We start from the raw sequence: 14,967 nt of genomic DNA, 5'->3' as shown, positions 1-14,967 counted from the left end.
TTCACTTGACTTGCACTTTTTGTCTTTACATTGCATGCAGTGGCTCATCCCCCATAACATCCTGAGGCTTAACTCTAAGAGTGTATAAACTAGTAAGACACCTCAGGGTGCCATGCGACCTCGCCCTAAAGGGCGAGGTCGCGCCAATTCCTCAATTCCTGGCCATCTGGCCAGTGATGTATATGGGACCAGTTACTCATACAGTATATGGAGACCCCTGCATGATAGTCAACAATGTTATGTCAAAACATGCCCATATATGGGCATTACCAAGTTAGGGCCTGGTTTTGATGCCTAGGGATCTCCATATATGGGCATAAGGGGGTACCCTAACAGGACATCATCTGGGAATGCCCATACTGTATATGGACATTTTATTAATTTTATCCTTTATATTTATCCATATACATATCGTGCCCATATATGGGCATTACCAAATATGGGCATTCCCAGATATGTCCTTAATATTGATGACATTGGGACAGGGATCTCCATATATGGGCATAAAACGTATGTTAATTGGTAAAGCCAAGCAGGGCCTTGGCGAGTTAGGGCCTGGATTTGATGCCTGGGGATCTCCATATATGGGCATAAGGTGTCCTTTATTAATATATATCCATATACATATATGGACTTAATATTAACGGAAGGTAGGGTGTAAATCAGAGTAAAGCAGGCTTTTGGGCCAGTTAGGGCCTGGGATTGATGAAAGTGGAACAGGAAGTGATGTCACAGTGACAGTATGGATATCCAGGGTTTGATCTTTGATGAGGTGATGTAACGTGACATCACTTCCGTTACAAGGACAAGCTACGACATTTCTCATGGTATACTGCGACCTTTGGTCGCAATGAACATTTGTACACAGGGCCGGATCAGCCCTTTTTGGTGCCCAGGACTATGACCAGATTTGGTGCTCCCTGGGACAGTATTTCTGCACGCTGGCCCAAAAGTAGGCCATATATACTTTACTTTACTTTATTTGTTTATTTAGACAGGACAGTACCAGTTCATGAACACAGAGATATTGACATATTGCAGCTATATTATACCATTGTATTTTGGCTTAAAGTGGGCCCACAATTGTTTCAAAGGAACAATATTTTCTAGTATTTAAATGACACAAGGATTAAGGCCTGTCCATACATTGACCGAAACTGCCGTTTTCGGTCAAAAGGTAAGGTTCGACATCAAAATGACGTCACTCGCGACTTCTGAAAAGCATTATTTAGACCGAATGAGAGTTCGGAAATTTGCACGTCGGAAAGTCCAACTCGCCGAACATTTCGGTCAAAGTATGGAGAGGCCTTAATATGCAAACATGGACAGTCTGACAGCAGAATTGAGGGTAGGCGAAATGGCTCAGACAGGTATGTGAAAAGACTGACGTGTACTCCACGGCGAAAATGCAAAGCAAAAGTACCAAATGCGTTTAGGCGAATATGTTTTAGGCGAATTTGCATGACACCTGCTGCACAACCTGCTGCACCCAAGCTACCCAGTCAACCCAGAGTCCAGACATAAATACATGGTCAACTAAACGATTAAACACACAATAAAGCTGTTAGGCTTGTTTGCATTGGGGTCCCTTTGTACTCAATTCATGCAACATTAAATGACAGACAAATAAAACACAGATAAATGCAAATAATGTTGAACCAGCCTTGCATTATTTGCATGGGGTCAGGGCAGGGTCAGGGGTTCCGTTTGCTGATCCGATGCGATGTCTCTCTGATTGGCTGGTAGCGTGAACTAGTGAACCAATCCAGATTCTTTTTTAATGTGCGCACGTCTGCTTTTAAGCCAATGAGATGGAAGCTTGTTACCATGGCTTGTTTCTAACAGCGTGCTGTGTTGTCATTGGCAACGAACGTCCACCGTGTTCATCACATCAGATTCATGTGTTGTTTTGTTTGTGGCTATGGATTTATATGCAATATATTGGAACAGGAGATGAAGATTATCTCCAGTTTAGCATGATGCATTGATTATGGATTTTTCACTGTCTAGTTGGCAGGTGCTGGAATTGTGCAGCTATCTGGGCTAGCTTGCTGGGTAAACTAAGTTAGCATGACAAGCTAACGCCTGATAATCTCTTTGCCCTGGAGGATAATCCTGATCTCGCTATCCTTCTGTGAGAGTCGTTTCATGTTTCATGTTCAGTTGATCATTGCGGTTCCAAAGTCAACGTAAGACAAATCCCATTAAATTATACCATATTATTTCGCGAGATTGGTGTCTGCCCGAGTTGACTGTTGAGAACATGGAGATCCATCTAAATCGAGTTGACTACATGCAGGTAATACAGTCAGCGTCAACGAATGGTCAGTGTTTCATTTATAAAGGCTATTGGTTTACATTGATATTCATTTTTATGAATTGAGTACAAAAGGGCCCCAATGCAAACAAGCCATTGCCATGTCTATTGGTCTAAATCCTTTTAGTAGACCTTGTATCTGAACTACTACTGTCCTTTACTATTCCTATGCAAACGTCTAATAAAGTATTCAATCAATTAATCAAAGAAAGACTAACTCCAATTGAATAGTCTATAGAAGTCCATATCCTTGAATGCACAGGACCACAATGTTAACTAGTCCTTAGAGGGCTTTTTGTGTTAACTTTTTAGCACCATTGCCCCTATGCCCCTTTGTCTAAATTGTGTTCATAATAATTCTAGTTCTAAATCTAAGAGGGTTAGGTTAAGTACATATACATGAATTACTACTACAAAATTAGAGAGGGCAAACAAGGTCTCAAAGTGGTGGTGTTGGTGCATCATGTATACATTAAATATGTGGGATAATTTATACAGCAGCAAAAACAAAACACATTATTATACTTGCTGATGTATGCATCTAACAATAAGGCAAGGATATAAGTATGCAAAAACTGCTAATTGGCCAAATATCCTTTCTCTTTTTCCTGATATCATCTCAGGTTGGTGTGACGTCCCAGAAAACAATGCGTCTCCTACCTGCAATTGGGAAGAAGGCAACCCAAAAGGTACTGGCAATTTATTTGGTAATAGCAGTGTTATCCACTGTATTGAGTTTTTATCATTCATTCGTTAAACGTTTATTTCAATGGCTAATATTAGCTATAGAAACAAAAGACTGAATCTTAAAATAGTCTGCATTACATTATCATGATGTGTTCATGGCCAATGTAGGTTGCACAGATTAATCTTGTTAGACTTTGTCTCCTTCAGGTTGCCATTGCAGACCATGATGGTGTACTGACATGTTTTGGAATGAAGAAAGGAGAGGCAGTGGTAGGCCATCTATTTACTGCATCCCATTTTCTTCTTTGTCGTGCACAATTATTACATAAATGCCTAATTGCAGCTATTTAATATTATTGCAACTCGTTTCCATGTTAAAATGTTCCTTGTGCGTCAAGATGACAGGCTGTACTAATGCAGACAGTTTTAGCAGGATTCTGTTTTTTTAATCTGAGTAATCATGTGAACAACCTCATCTCCTTCAGCCTGTGTTCAAAACCCTGCCGGGACTGAAGATAGGCCGTCTGGACCTGGGAGGGGCCGAGGGTACTCCTCAGGAGAAGATCTTTGTGTGTTCTGGTTCTGAGGTCCGGGGATTCACAAAGAAAGGCAAACAGTTTCTCACATTTGAGGCCAACCTCACGGAAAGCATTAACGCCATGTACGTCACATGTTACTTCTGTGCACTTTCATCAGGGTTAACCACTTCCATAATGTCATAATAAGCAAAAATAGCAGACCTACAAAGTCACAACGCAATGCGACACGCGAGGTGGGCCTGTAGATCGGCTATTTTTTATATTTATGATATAGGACTTAAGTGGTTGATGATGACTACCAATGTGACTTGCATGTCAATGTGTTGAGTGGTGTCGGTGATCTGTTTTTGCAGGCATGTATCCGGCGCCGACCTGTTCGTCTGTGCAAGTTACATCTACAACCACTACTGTGACTGCAAAGATCAAGATTACTACCTCTCCGGAGACAAAATCAATGACATCATATGCTTGTCCAGTGAGAGCCTATCTCGCGTGGTCCCTGTTCTGGCGTGCCAGGACCGTGTTCTCAGAGTCTTGCAGGTAAACTCGTCTCTCTCTAATGCAGGGGTTCCCAAACCTTTTTGTCTGAGGGCACCCCATGAATATTGTTTTAATCCGAGGCACCCCTACATTATAATTTTCACTCCGAGCACGCGAGGCGTTGTGTGCTTGTAGATCGGCAGTTTTCACTAGTTTTGTGAGGCAGTCTTGTATGATGAAGGGCAAAAGACGTACACATTTGAAACTTGGAGATACGAGGTTTCTGCCCGACAGTGACGATATCTTAGTGATTATGTTGTGAGGAAAACGTTGAGATAATAGCCATTTTGGTTAGAACTGACTGAAAATAACTTTGTACTTCAATTTTTAAATGATATTGATATTGACATGATATTTTTTCAAGTGTCCAAATAAATTCCAAATATTATCAAATTATCTCGCGGCACCCCTGGACTGCCGCCGCGGCACCCCAGGGTGCCCCGTCACCCACTTTGAAAACCCCTGCTCTAATGTACCAATTTCAATGGAATGAACCTGTTGACACCCCAACGGAGCAAGGCAAGAATGAGCGCCTTGTTTCATATTCCATAGGGATCAGAGCTTGCATATGATGTTGAAGTACCTGGCCCGCCATCTGTCTTGGAGCTTTACAACAGAGATGGAGGCAAGTCAGACTATGTTTTTGCCTGTCCACATTCTGCTTCTATGTAGGGAAGAGCCATACAACTACAGTATTTGTCAGTATACACGCTCACAAGGCATTGCGATGCTTTGAGTTGTGAGCTTGTAGATATACTGTTTTCGCTATTCAGGGCTACATCAGGGTAAAGTGGATAATATTATATTTAATTGTGTTTTTGTTTACCATAACCCATAGGATATGAATATATCAAAATGTACTTTTTCTTTAACTCCCACAAGAAGAATATGGCAAATAAAATACATAATGAACATGAAACATTTTCATAAAGGCATATTGTAATTAATATAAATAACCCATCAACAGGAGAGGACATTATTTATGGAACAGCAGATGGAAAATTGGGTTTGGTGAAGATTGGTGAATCCAGCGCTGTGTCCAAATGGGAGGTCGAAAATGACAAAAAGAAAGGAGGTATTTTGTCTCTTCTAATCTCTTCTCAAGACTAGCACTGCTGTTTGTTTATGGAAAGTTATAGAAAACCGATTAGTGTAAATGATATATCATTCGTCATGTGACAAATTATGTGGTATCATTTTGGCATTGAATGGCATACTCACTCAGCCATTCCAGGTGTTGCATTACAGGGAAAAAAGTAATTAAGAATTCAGTAAGGATTCAACAAGAGCACTTTTATTCCAAATCAGTTGTTTACAGTGCTCTATTACCTGACAGGTGTCCTATGTGTTGACACGTATGACATTATCGGAGACGGTGTGCGTGACATCCTGGTGGGCAGGGATGATGGGACGGTGGAGGTTTATGGCTTGGACAGCTCCAGTGAGCCCACGCTACGCTTTGAGCATGTAAGTCCACATTATCTTCTCAAGTGATATTGAAAATAAATTGTGTAAAACAGGGGTTTTCAACGTTTTCAGGCCAAGGACCCCTTAGTTGAGAGAGAGATGAAGCAGGGACCCCCACAACCTTTTCATAGATTCCTTATGGTTTCATTGTTTGGCAGCACAATCATCTGTGTATTTTGGATTAATGTCAATTTGTGTGCTCAAATATTAAACCACTTGAACTGTGAAACCTAATAAACTTGACCTTTCACTCTGTACTTGATCTGCTCTTTTTCCCCTCTACACCAAAGCTCTTTGCTGGAAATAACCGATGTACAAGCTCACAACGCCTCGCAGCGCGAGGCTTGTAGATCGACTATTTTTGGCTAAAGTTCTCCGAATATGGACGCTAGGGTTCAAGTGGTTAATATAAAAAAGTAGGAAAAAAAGTTTCTATCACTCAAAGATTTGGAGGACCCCCTGTAGTAACTCTGGGGACCCCCTACTAGGGGTCCCGGACCCCAGTTGAAGACCCCTGGTGTAAAACAAACTTTGTGTGTGAAAATGTATTTCACTCAATACCTGACTCTGATGGCACATACTATTCATTTGAAGTGATTGACACTGATTGGCCTACCGAAAGTCCCCTTCTGTGACGCACGCGGAAGCGTCCTTCAGAATTCCGGAAGCTTGCCTTAAAAAATGCCAATGCTTTTTTACCAACGCCCCAGAGCCAGAGGAGGCGTCTACCTTTCTATGTCTATGCAGAAAACAAGCAACATTTCAAAAGGACACAAAGGGTACAGAACACAGGAGCAATTCCGTCCCCTTATTACTCGTCGTCAAGGTCCTTTTCGTGTCTTTCTTCAGGTGTTGTCTGAGAGTGTGACGTCCATCCAGGGAGGCTGTGTTGGGAAGGAGTCTTATGATGAGGTCCTGACCGCCACTTATACAGGTCAGTCTCAAGAGTATGTCCTTCACGCCAATCACGCAAGAATCAAGCATTATCTCTGGTGTCTTACTTCCTAGCAAACCTACTTGGCTCAGGGCACCCCTGTAAACAACTTTTTCATCCACTGCACCCTGAATTACATTGTTATACTTTATAGCACTTTACATTTTTGTCAAATATATAAATCTTTACCCCTAAGGTCACTTTGGAGCATCAAAGACTTGAACATGTTTTTGTTTACTTTTGTGCTCCAGGCTGGGTAACAGGACTGACCACTGAGGCCCAGAAGGCAGAGGCCGGCCCCGGAGATGAAGTCAAAATGAGCAAGGAGACCCAGTCCAAAGTAGCCTCCCTGAGGTATCCGTTAGAAATGCTATTTCAACAAATATTGTGAATGGTTTATTTTGACAAACAAGCTACCCTCTCAAGTGAAATGATGATGCGAATGTGTGCATACTGCATACTAGCTGTGAAATGTTGTGGTTGTGTGCTTGTAGATCGTCTGTTTTCACTAGTTTAAATCATTTTTAAAATGATGAATGCAAAATGAACGGTTTTGGACATACAAGGTTTTCACCCGACAACAACGATTTGACTGTTCTCCTCCAGGGCAGAGTTGGAGCAGCTGCAGGTCAAAGTGCTCCAGGGCAGAGAGAAGTACCAGCAGAGCTCCCAGTCCAGCACGGCCGTGTCCGCCGTGCCCGTCTTCAGTGTCAACGACAAGTTCACCCTCTGCCAGGACGACGCCAGCTACAGCCTCACCCTGGAGGTCCAGACCGCCATCGACAACCTACTGCTACAGGTCCAGTGTAGCACAAATAAACACTGTGCATGTCTTAAAGAGCAATTCCAAGCTAAACCATATTCCCCCCTTGATTTGCCTTTTATCATGATTCTTCCTACAGTACCTGGTTTGGTGGATTTCTGTTATTGTCACCCCTCTTCATAGATCTCCCGAGTTGTCTCGACCCCATCCTCACAGCGAAAATGCGGCTAAATATACACAGACAAAAGCGATATAATATTTCCAGTTCCAAAGTTACTTTTTTCTTCATGAATCTTCTTTTTATAGTTCCAAGAAACTAACTGACGTGCTGTTACATCCACCACTTGCAGTAATCCATGAGCAGACGGTTGTGTTTACTTTCCACAGAGATTAGGAGATTTCAGGTTACTACGCCTTTAGCGCAACTTACGCATCTACGTAACGTAGGTACGTAACTAAAGGTATTCTAGAAGCTTACTACGCTAGAAGCCAAACCAGGATACCAGGTAGGAAGAATCATGATAAAAGGCAAATTAAGGGGGGAATTTGGTTTAGCCTGAAATTGCACCTGAGACTGATCGGTGGACTAGTGGGCCATTCATAGAGCGATCTTCAATAGGTGTACAGTACGTTATCATTTTAGTTTTGGCAAGTGTTTGACACAGTACACAGTCAAATCAAGTGTTTAATTTTGTTCATTTTTTCCTCTCTTTACAGAGCGATGTTCCAATAGACCTGCTGGATGTTGATAAGAACTCAGCTGTTGTGAGTTTCAGTGAATGTGACTCAGAGGTGAGATTTGTATTGATTTATTTTGGCTGTTACAAATGCTGTACAAAAACGGGTTATTTATTATAAAAGAGAGGAATTGATACATCAATGAGCGGAATTAATTTACAGCAGCTTTACAGATGTTCATATTGGCATAAGTAAGAAAATACAACATGAAACAAAGACCCCTCCTGCTCAGTGATGCATTGTCTTCTGTTGTTTCCAGCAGACTAATGGAAACTTCCTGCTAGCTACCTACAGATGCCAGGCCAATACAACCAGGCTGGAGCTCAAGGTACTACTGCTAGGCTAGCCCAAAGTTACAAAGTGTGTTATATAGAATGAGTGCTAAAGAGAATATGAGTGATAAAAGAGAATATGTACATGTCTATTTTATTCATAGTTGTAAATAGCAGAGCTTGTGGATGAGGTATTTTCTGTGTACAACATGCTGTGTTAGTGCTATTATGTGTAACTCGGGCTTCAGGTAAGCGAAATGGAGACTCAACTTAGTAGACAGTAGAGTGAACAGGAATGATTGATTGATTGAATACTCCATTAGTTAGAAATGTAAACAGCTCGAGGCACAGTCAGACATTTAGGCTAGACACAAAAATGTGGGACTGGAGACTAGAAAACTACCCACAATTTTATCATTTGACAACAAATGATGCTGCCATCTCTTGGCAGGAACACCTGTAGGGTTCTAATGTGAACTTGTGCGCCTGCCGCCTTCAACGTTTTGGGGTGATTGTCTACATACATTACATGCCTGCTGTCTCTCTAGGTGAGATCCATTGAGGGCCAGTATGGGACCCTGCAGGCCTACATCACCCCCAGGCTGCAGCCCAAAACATGCCAGGTCCGGCAGTACCAGATCAAGCCGCTGTCCCTCCACCAGCGAACACACAGCATAGACCAAGACAGGTAATGTACCGAGCACTGACATAAACTACTGGAATACCATCTGAACAGGGGTGGCCATAGCTAAATGGGTAGAGATTACTCTCAGGTTTCATTCCCAGCCACGGCAATGTCAAGGTGTCAACAAGGTGTCTCTGACCAAGACGCACTTCCTGTTGTGGTTCCCCGTGCCCCGCCTCCCCGTTGCTCTTTCTCATAAACAAGCCGCAGAATAAGCGCTTCTCTTTGAAAAAATAAATAATAGCTAGAGAGATTTTAATTCATTCATTAGGCCTACGCATTGCGGTCATTTGATTTTAGGCTACTTACTTTATCAGCTTAAGCTCTATAATTGTGCATTATGAAAATGTGTCTCTCTTCAACAAACAGAGAGAGTTTTTAATTAGGCTACATGTTACTTTTAAGTGTTTTAGCCAAAGTGTTTCTTGTCTGTACCATTCTAGAAAAAGCTCTCTAATTTTATTATTGCAATATCTATCATTCTTTTCAAAGAGAAGCGCTTGTTGTGCCATTTGTTTGTAAGAAAGAGGATCACGGGGTGCGGGGGACAGTGGCGTGAAGTGCGTTTGAAAAAAGAGGCTCGCGACTAAGACACTTAAACCCTAAGAACACTTAAATATAACAAATAATGTTATTTTCTTGAATTCCCAAATTATCTAACTACTTTTACAGTCAATTAGATTGTCTAAAATAGAATAAGGTCTCAGAAGGACACACTGTTTGATTGTTGTGTGTTTTTTTGCTTATTATTAACTAACACAAATGCTTAAAACTCCTAAAGGAGATGGATGAAAATCCAGATGAAATCACCCCTCATGGGAAAGCTTTAATCACAAATGTACAAAACACAACGAACAAATTCATCTTGTCTGTATTTATCCCTTCCTCTCTGTTTGCCTCTACCTCTGCCTCCCCCCATGCTCATGCAGGCCAATGAACAGACTGAGTCTTGTGGGTCAGTTTAGTTTTGCCGAGATCCATTCCTGGGTGGTGTTCTGTTTACCAGAAGTACCGGAGAAAACCCCCGCAGGAGAGACCATCACCTTTCACTTCCACAACACCTTCCTCAGCACACAGCTAGAAGCCACCTACTGGTAAACACAGAGACCTGCTGAACCGCTATTTCCCCATGTATACCACCTAACCGCACTGAAAGATAATAACAGACCGTACTAGGACAGTGGTTTTCAACCCTTTTCATATCAAGGTTCGTTATTTATTCGGCATTTGAGCCACAGACCACCATTTGATTTATCTTTAGAGATTTAGATTTATTTTTATTTATTTTTTATCATTGGATAGGTTTTTGTCCACAATTCCATGCTGTATAGATGTGGTAACATAGGACTGATAACAGCTCTATCAAAAATAACAATTATGTAATTGTGAAAGTAATGCAGTTTAACAATAATTTAACTCTTGAGAGTCCAAATTATGGGTCCATTTGGTTTCATTTTACACTCTCAAGGGTTAAAGATCTATAAGCGTCCATTTGGTTACCAACTCTCCATCATTTAGCTGGGGACCACCTGGAACCCCCACAAGGACCACTGGTTGAAAACCACTGGTCTAGGGCAAATATGCCATCCTAATTGGCTGAGAAGTGTCAAGTGGTAGTGCATTACTTATTTATATCAATAAATGTATATTACGTTGTTGCTACGAGCCGAGCAGTATCTTCTTTTAATCTTCAGTCTTCTGCACCGTGGTCATCTCCACAACTCTGGTGTGCACTCCTTTGTTCTTGTTTGAATGACTTCTTTCTTACACTTTGTGATTAGCGACACCTGGTGACAAAAATACATTACTGTAGCTACATGAATAAAGAGCCATGGAAGACTTGCCCTTTTCTTCATGACTGACGCTGAAAGTTTTTTTTCTTTTTTTTCTTTCAGTGCACCCTTTTCATAATAATATCAATATTGCTGCATAATATTGAAGATTATTGTGATTGCATATGAACTGTGATTTCTGTGAACAGTCAGTGTTTTTAAATTTTTTCTTTCTCTGTGGTCAAAGCAATTTTCTGAAAACTTGAATGCTAATGCTTCAAATGCCCATTCTGAAATAATTGAAAGATTTCTTCTGACATGTACTTGATTTATTCACCGTTGTCTGCCATTACACCAAGGAACACTTTGTCTATGAAGGTGTCCAAAACATTTTTGCTTGCACAAAGTAATTGTAACCACTTGCGATTTGTATCTTGCACAAAGTGATTGAACATTAGTTTTACGTCTTTAGAAAAAAAAAAAAAAAAAACATTTATAGTATTTTATTCACAAAATACCACATTTCCATATAGAGATTTTAGGTTATGACTCAGAGGATCTCGTTTGTAAATGTGTTTTGAAACGTATTATTTATAATTCTGTTGTTAAATCTTGGGTACCTTTTTACTAGTATCCTCATACTGTACAATGTACATCATTGAAACATTAACAATGTAAGTTTCATATTGACATGTCAGCATTGAATACAGCCCTGTTTTTCTTGTGGCATCAGTAAAGGAGAAGCCCACTTCAGGTCTGACAACATCTCCACTATCTCCATTCTGAGTGATGTCCTCTCTAAAGAAGCCACAAAAAGGAAAATCAACTTGAATATCTCTTATGGTAGGTGTAGTTCTATTGCTGTTTTAATGCAATTTACAAGCATCTACAGTAGTAATTATATCGTCTCTGTCCAAAACTGTCCTTCTTAGGATTAAAATTCCAAAATAGCGTTTGCACCGCATTTTCAGCATGCAGATATGCTACTTTTGAGTGACGCTGTAGTGTGATCAAGTAAGGCATTAATTTACAACAAAAAAAGAACTAACAAACACAAAAAGGTAATTATTGTGTTACATTTACTCACTGTGACCTAAGTCAGCATAAGCAACTTACCAACATGTTATTTATAATAAATAATGATGTCAACGTGTTCCTGTTCCAATATGTTTTGTAGATATCAATGATGAGTCTGTGAGCCACACTCTGAAGATGATCCACCCAAAACTGGAATATCAACTGCTGCTGGCCAAAAAGGTTCAGCTTATCGACGCATTAAAAGTATGTACTGTACAGTATTAACTTGAAACATAATTAAGCTGAAAACCTGTTGACCTCTCTCACTGTTGCTCTTTTTATTTATGTTCTTCTCTTTCTCTCCGTCTCTCTCTTTTAAGGAGTTGCAGGTTCATGAAGGCAATGCTGACTTTCTCATCCCAGAGTACCGTAGTATTTTAGACGAATCTGAGTTTCTCCTGGAGGAGTACAAGAAGCAGCCAGCGCACCTCGAGAGACTTTATGGTGTGTCACGTACCACCTGTCTAACTGACGTCATGTTCATAATATATTTTAAGCATACATTACATTTCAATAAGTGATACAAGTTTTTGAAAAGATACTCGAAAATTACACTTTGGTAGGAAACATTAGCAATGAGTCTGATGCTAATTTATTGCATCTCTGCTTATATCGTTGCTGATTTTGCTCCCTAATACTAGAATACCGCCACTACTCTTCGCCCCTTTACCCAAACAAAACAGTTAATCGCCAACACGTTTTTTCTTAACCTCGACCCTGCTACTACTACCCTGCCCAGATCGGGGCTTGTAAAGCCCCTTACTCCTAATTTGGCACATAAGCCTACAATGTTATGAATTATTAAATGTGTACAGGGATTTTTCTATCCATTTCCTGTTGAGAACATAGTGCTTCTCTATGTGCTACAGTCGGCGTTGTGCATAACTGTGTTCCAGTTCATTTTCCCATAGCTTCTTTTGGTTGGTTTAGCAACAGGTTTGAAGAACAGGAAAATGGAACCAATATGACACCTTCACATAATGTTTTCAGTTCAAATTTGCTGCTGTGTCAAACCAAGCTATGGGGAAATAAACTGGAACAAGAAACGCAGCCTTCCGAAAACCATGGTCTACAGTTATGCACTATTTCTAAAAGTGCTTTCAGTCAGGCAAGATACTAACTTGTGTACCCTCCCTATAGGTATGATAACAGACCTCTACATTGACAAGTTCAAGTTCAAAGGGCAGAATGTGAAGACAAAGGTGTCCTCGCTGCTGGAGATACTGGATAACTATGACTTAAACTCTCTGCTGGAGTTTTTCAATGAGGCCTAATATTCATAGCCTGACTGATAACGTGGATTTACAATGATCAGGCAATCTTATTTATTTGTACTAGCTTTTGTATTGTAAATAGAATACCTGTGTTACTGTGGTCTAAGATAAAGTTGGTAGTATACTGTATACATTATGTGAATTTAGATAGTCCTCTGCTTGACAATGGATCGTAGGCAATATATCATACAATTTCATCACCAAATTATTTTCTTTGATACTGTCCTGTAACAGTAGCATTCACAACTCACTGACAATGAATAACCCACGAAGAGGAAGCCAAAACACAGATTCCCTTTCCATTCTTGATTCAATGTTAAAGTTTGGGAATTATGTTATATTTTCACCTATTAAACAGGAGAAGTATTGCTGAGGTGCTGCTGACTTTGGTGCAGAAGTCTAAAAGCGAAGAAAAGGCTGCACAGCAGTGCACTCTCATAGCCACGATGCAGAATAATTGAATGATAACCAACGTTTTGACATGAAGTAGTCTTCTTCAGGGATAGAAGAACATTCCAGACAGAAACGCTGGTTATCATTAACTCACTTACTGCCAATTAAAAATGCCCTCGAGTGGCATTAGTGCCAGCCCTCTCCATAGACTTCCATGTAATTTGTAGTGCACAGATCATGCACACCCATGCACAGATCATGCACCATGTTTGTGCAGGCTGTTCACAGCTTTCAAACAAAAAAAAAAAGATCGGAAATCCGTTCAGGCATTCTTGAGATAATAGCCATTATGTTTTCCTATAATGTAAACAAAGATGGCTGCCATGTTTGATAGATGGGGTTGCTATGGGGGTTAAACATGCAATTTCGCGATTTCTATCATGCCTACTACATTTTTTGGGGTCCAAAAAATCTTTTTGAAAAAAAAAATTTTTTTGAAAAAAAATTTTTTTTTGTTTTTTTTCTAAGTAAAAGTCGCCCAAAGTCGCTTGGCAGGGAAGCCCATAGTGAGAAAGTTGCTCTAAAAGTCGCCTGGCACTGTATGAGTTAAAAGAGCACTATTTCAGATCCAAATGTTAGTAATCATTAAATCTTGGCCTTTTCTTGACTTACCCATGATACCGTATATAATTTGTATACTACTGAATTGTTGTACTGATGTTTATGTGTAGTCACACAGCAACACTTGAAAATAAATATTTTATATAGTTGGAGTGCTTCTTGTTTGGGATGCTTCTAGGGAAACAAGAGTGCATTATTCTTATTAGACAAAGGTGTAAGCCTGCTGAAGAATGTTTGTCAACATAAAATGCATATCATTATAAACAGACTAGCTTGTTGTAGCATATGGCAAACCGGAACAGTGTGTCTCAGAGAACAAGGGACCATTTATAAATATATACTGTATGTATTTACTTAATATTTCATTTTAGATTTATTTTGCAAATGAGGGGCCAAATAGCCTACATATATATTTTTTCAATGAATGTAAGGCCTGATATTTCTGCAAATTACTGCAAAACCTATATACATGTATGCAACCAACAGAACTAAAGACTCAATTTGCAACAAAACGAGTAATGCTTCTATAAGATTACCGTTAATCTACTCTAGCAATAAATCATAATCATCTTGTAAAGGTATTTATTTTGGGACGTTTCTCTCTAGAAAACGTCCCAAAATAAAATACCTCTACAAGAGTTCTGATTTATGGCTAGTTAATCTCTATGGAATGCAAAGTATCAAACTAAATGTTTTATAAACAGTTGACAAGTCAGAATTAATATATTATTTTCCCTGACCAACATTGATCTGCCCTTCATATAAGTAGGTTACTAGGTTGCTACAACATAAGGGCTACAAGTAACAACAGGAGATGCGCATGAGGATAATTTGAATGCAAATACCCGCTCTCCAAGCTCACAGCGCCTCGACGGAGCGACGCACCGT

General features: G+C 40.1%; 1 protein-coding gene across 1 annotated transcript; it reads left to right on the top strand.

Annotated features, from left to right (window-relative positions):
- Positions 1–2,263: 2,263 nt before the first annotated feature.
- Positions 2,264–13,065, top strand: bbs7 (Bardet-Biedl syndrome 7; the record flags this gene model as incomplete). The annotated part of the gene is made up of 19 exons (XM_080745700.1): positions 2,264–2,299; positions 2,941–3,006; positions 3,212–3,274; positions 3,490–3,665; positions 3,897–4,083; positions 4,636–4,722; positions 5,056–5,158; positions 5,420–5,550; positions 6,400–6,484; positions 6,736–6,838; positions 7,091–7,283; positions 7,965–8,039; positions 8,248–8,313; positions 8,806–8,945; positions 9,872–10,036; positions 11,448–11,557; positions 11,892–11,995; positions 12,112–12,235; positions 12,932–13,065. 19 exons carry the CDS (start codon positions 2,264–2,266, stop codon positions 13,063–13,065), a joined length of 2,148 nt encoding a protein of 715 aa, XP_080601826.1.
- Between the last annotated feature and the right edge of the window lie 1,902 nt (positions 13,066–14,967).

This window comes from Nannobrachium achirus, assembly GCF_963921795.1.
Source record: "Nannobrachium achirus genome assembly, chromosome: 17".
Lineage (NCBI taxonomy): Eukaryota > Metazoa > Chordata > Actinopteri > Myctophiformes > Myctophidae > Nannobrachium > Nannobrachium achirus.
The sequence above is the reverse complement of the archived record's forward strand: the minus strand, read 5'-3'. Positions and strand labels throughout refer to the sequence as shown.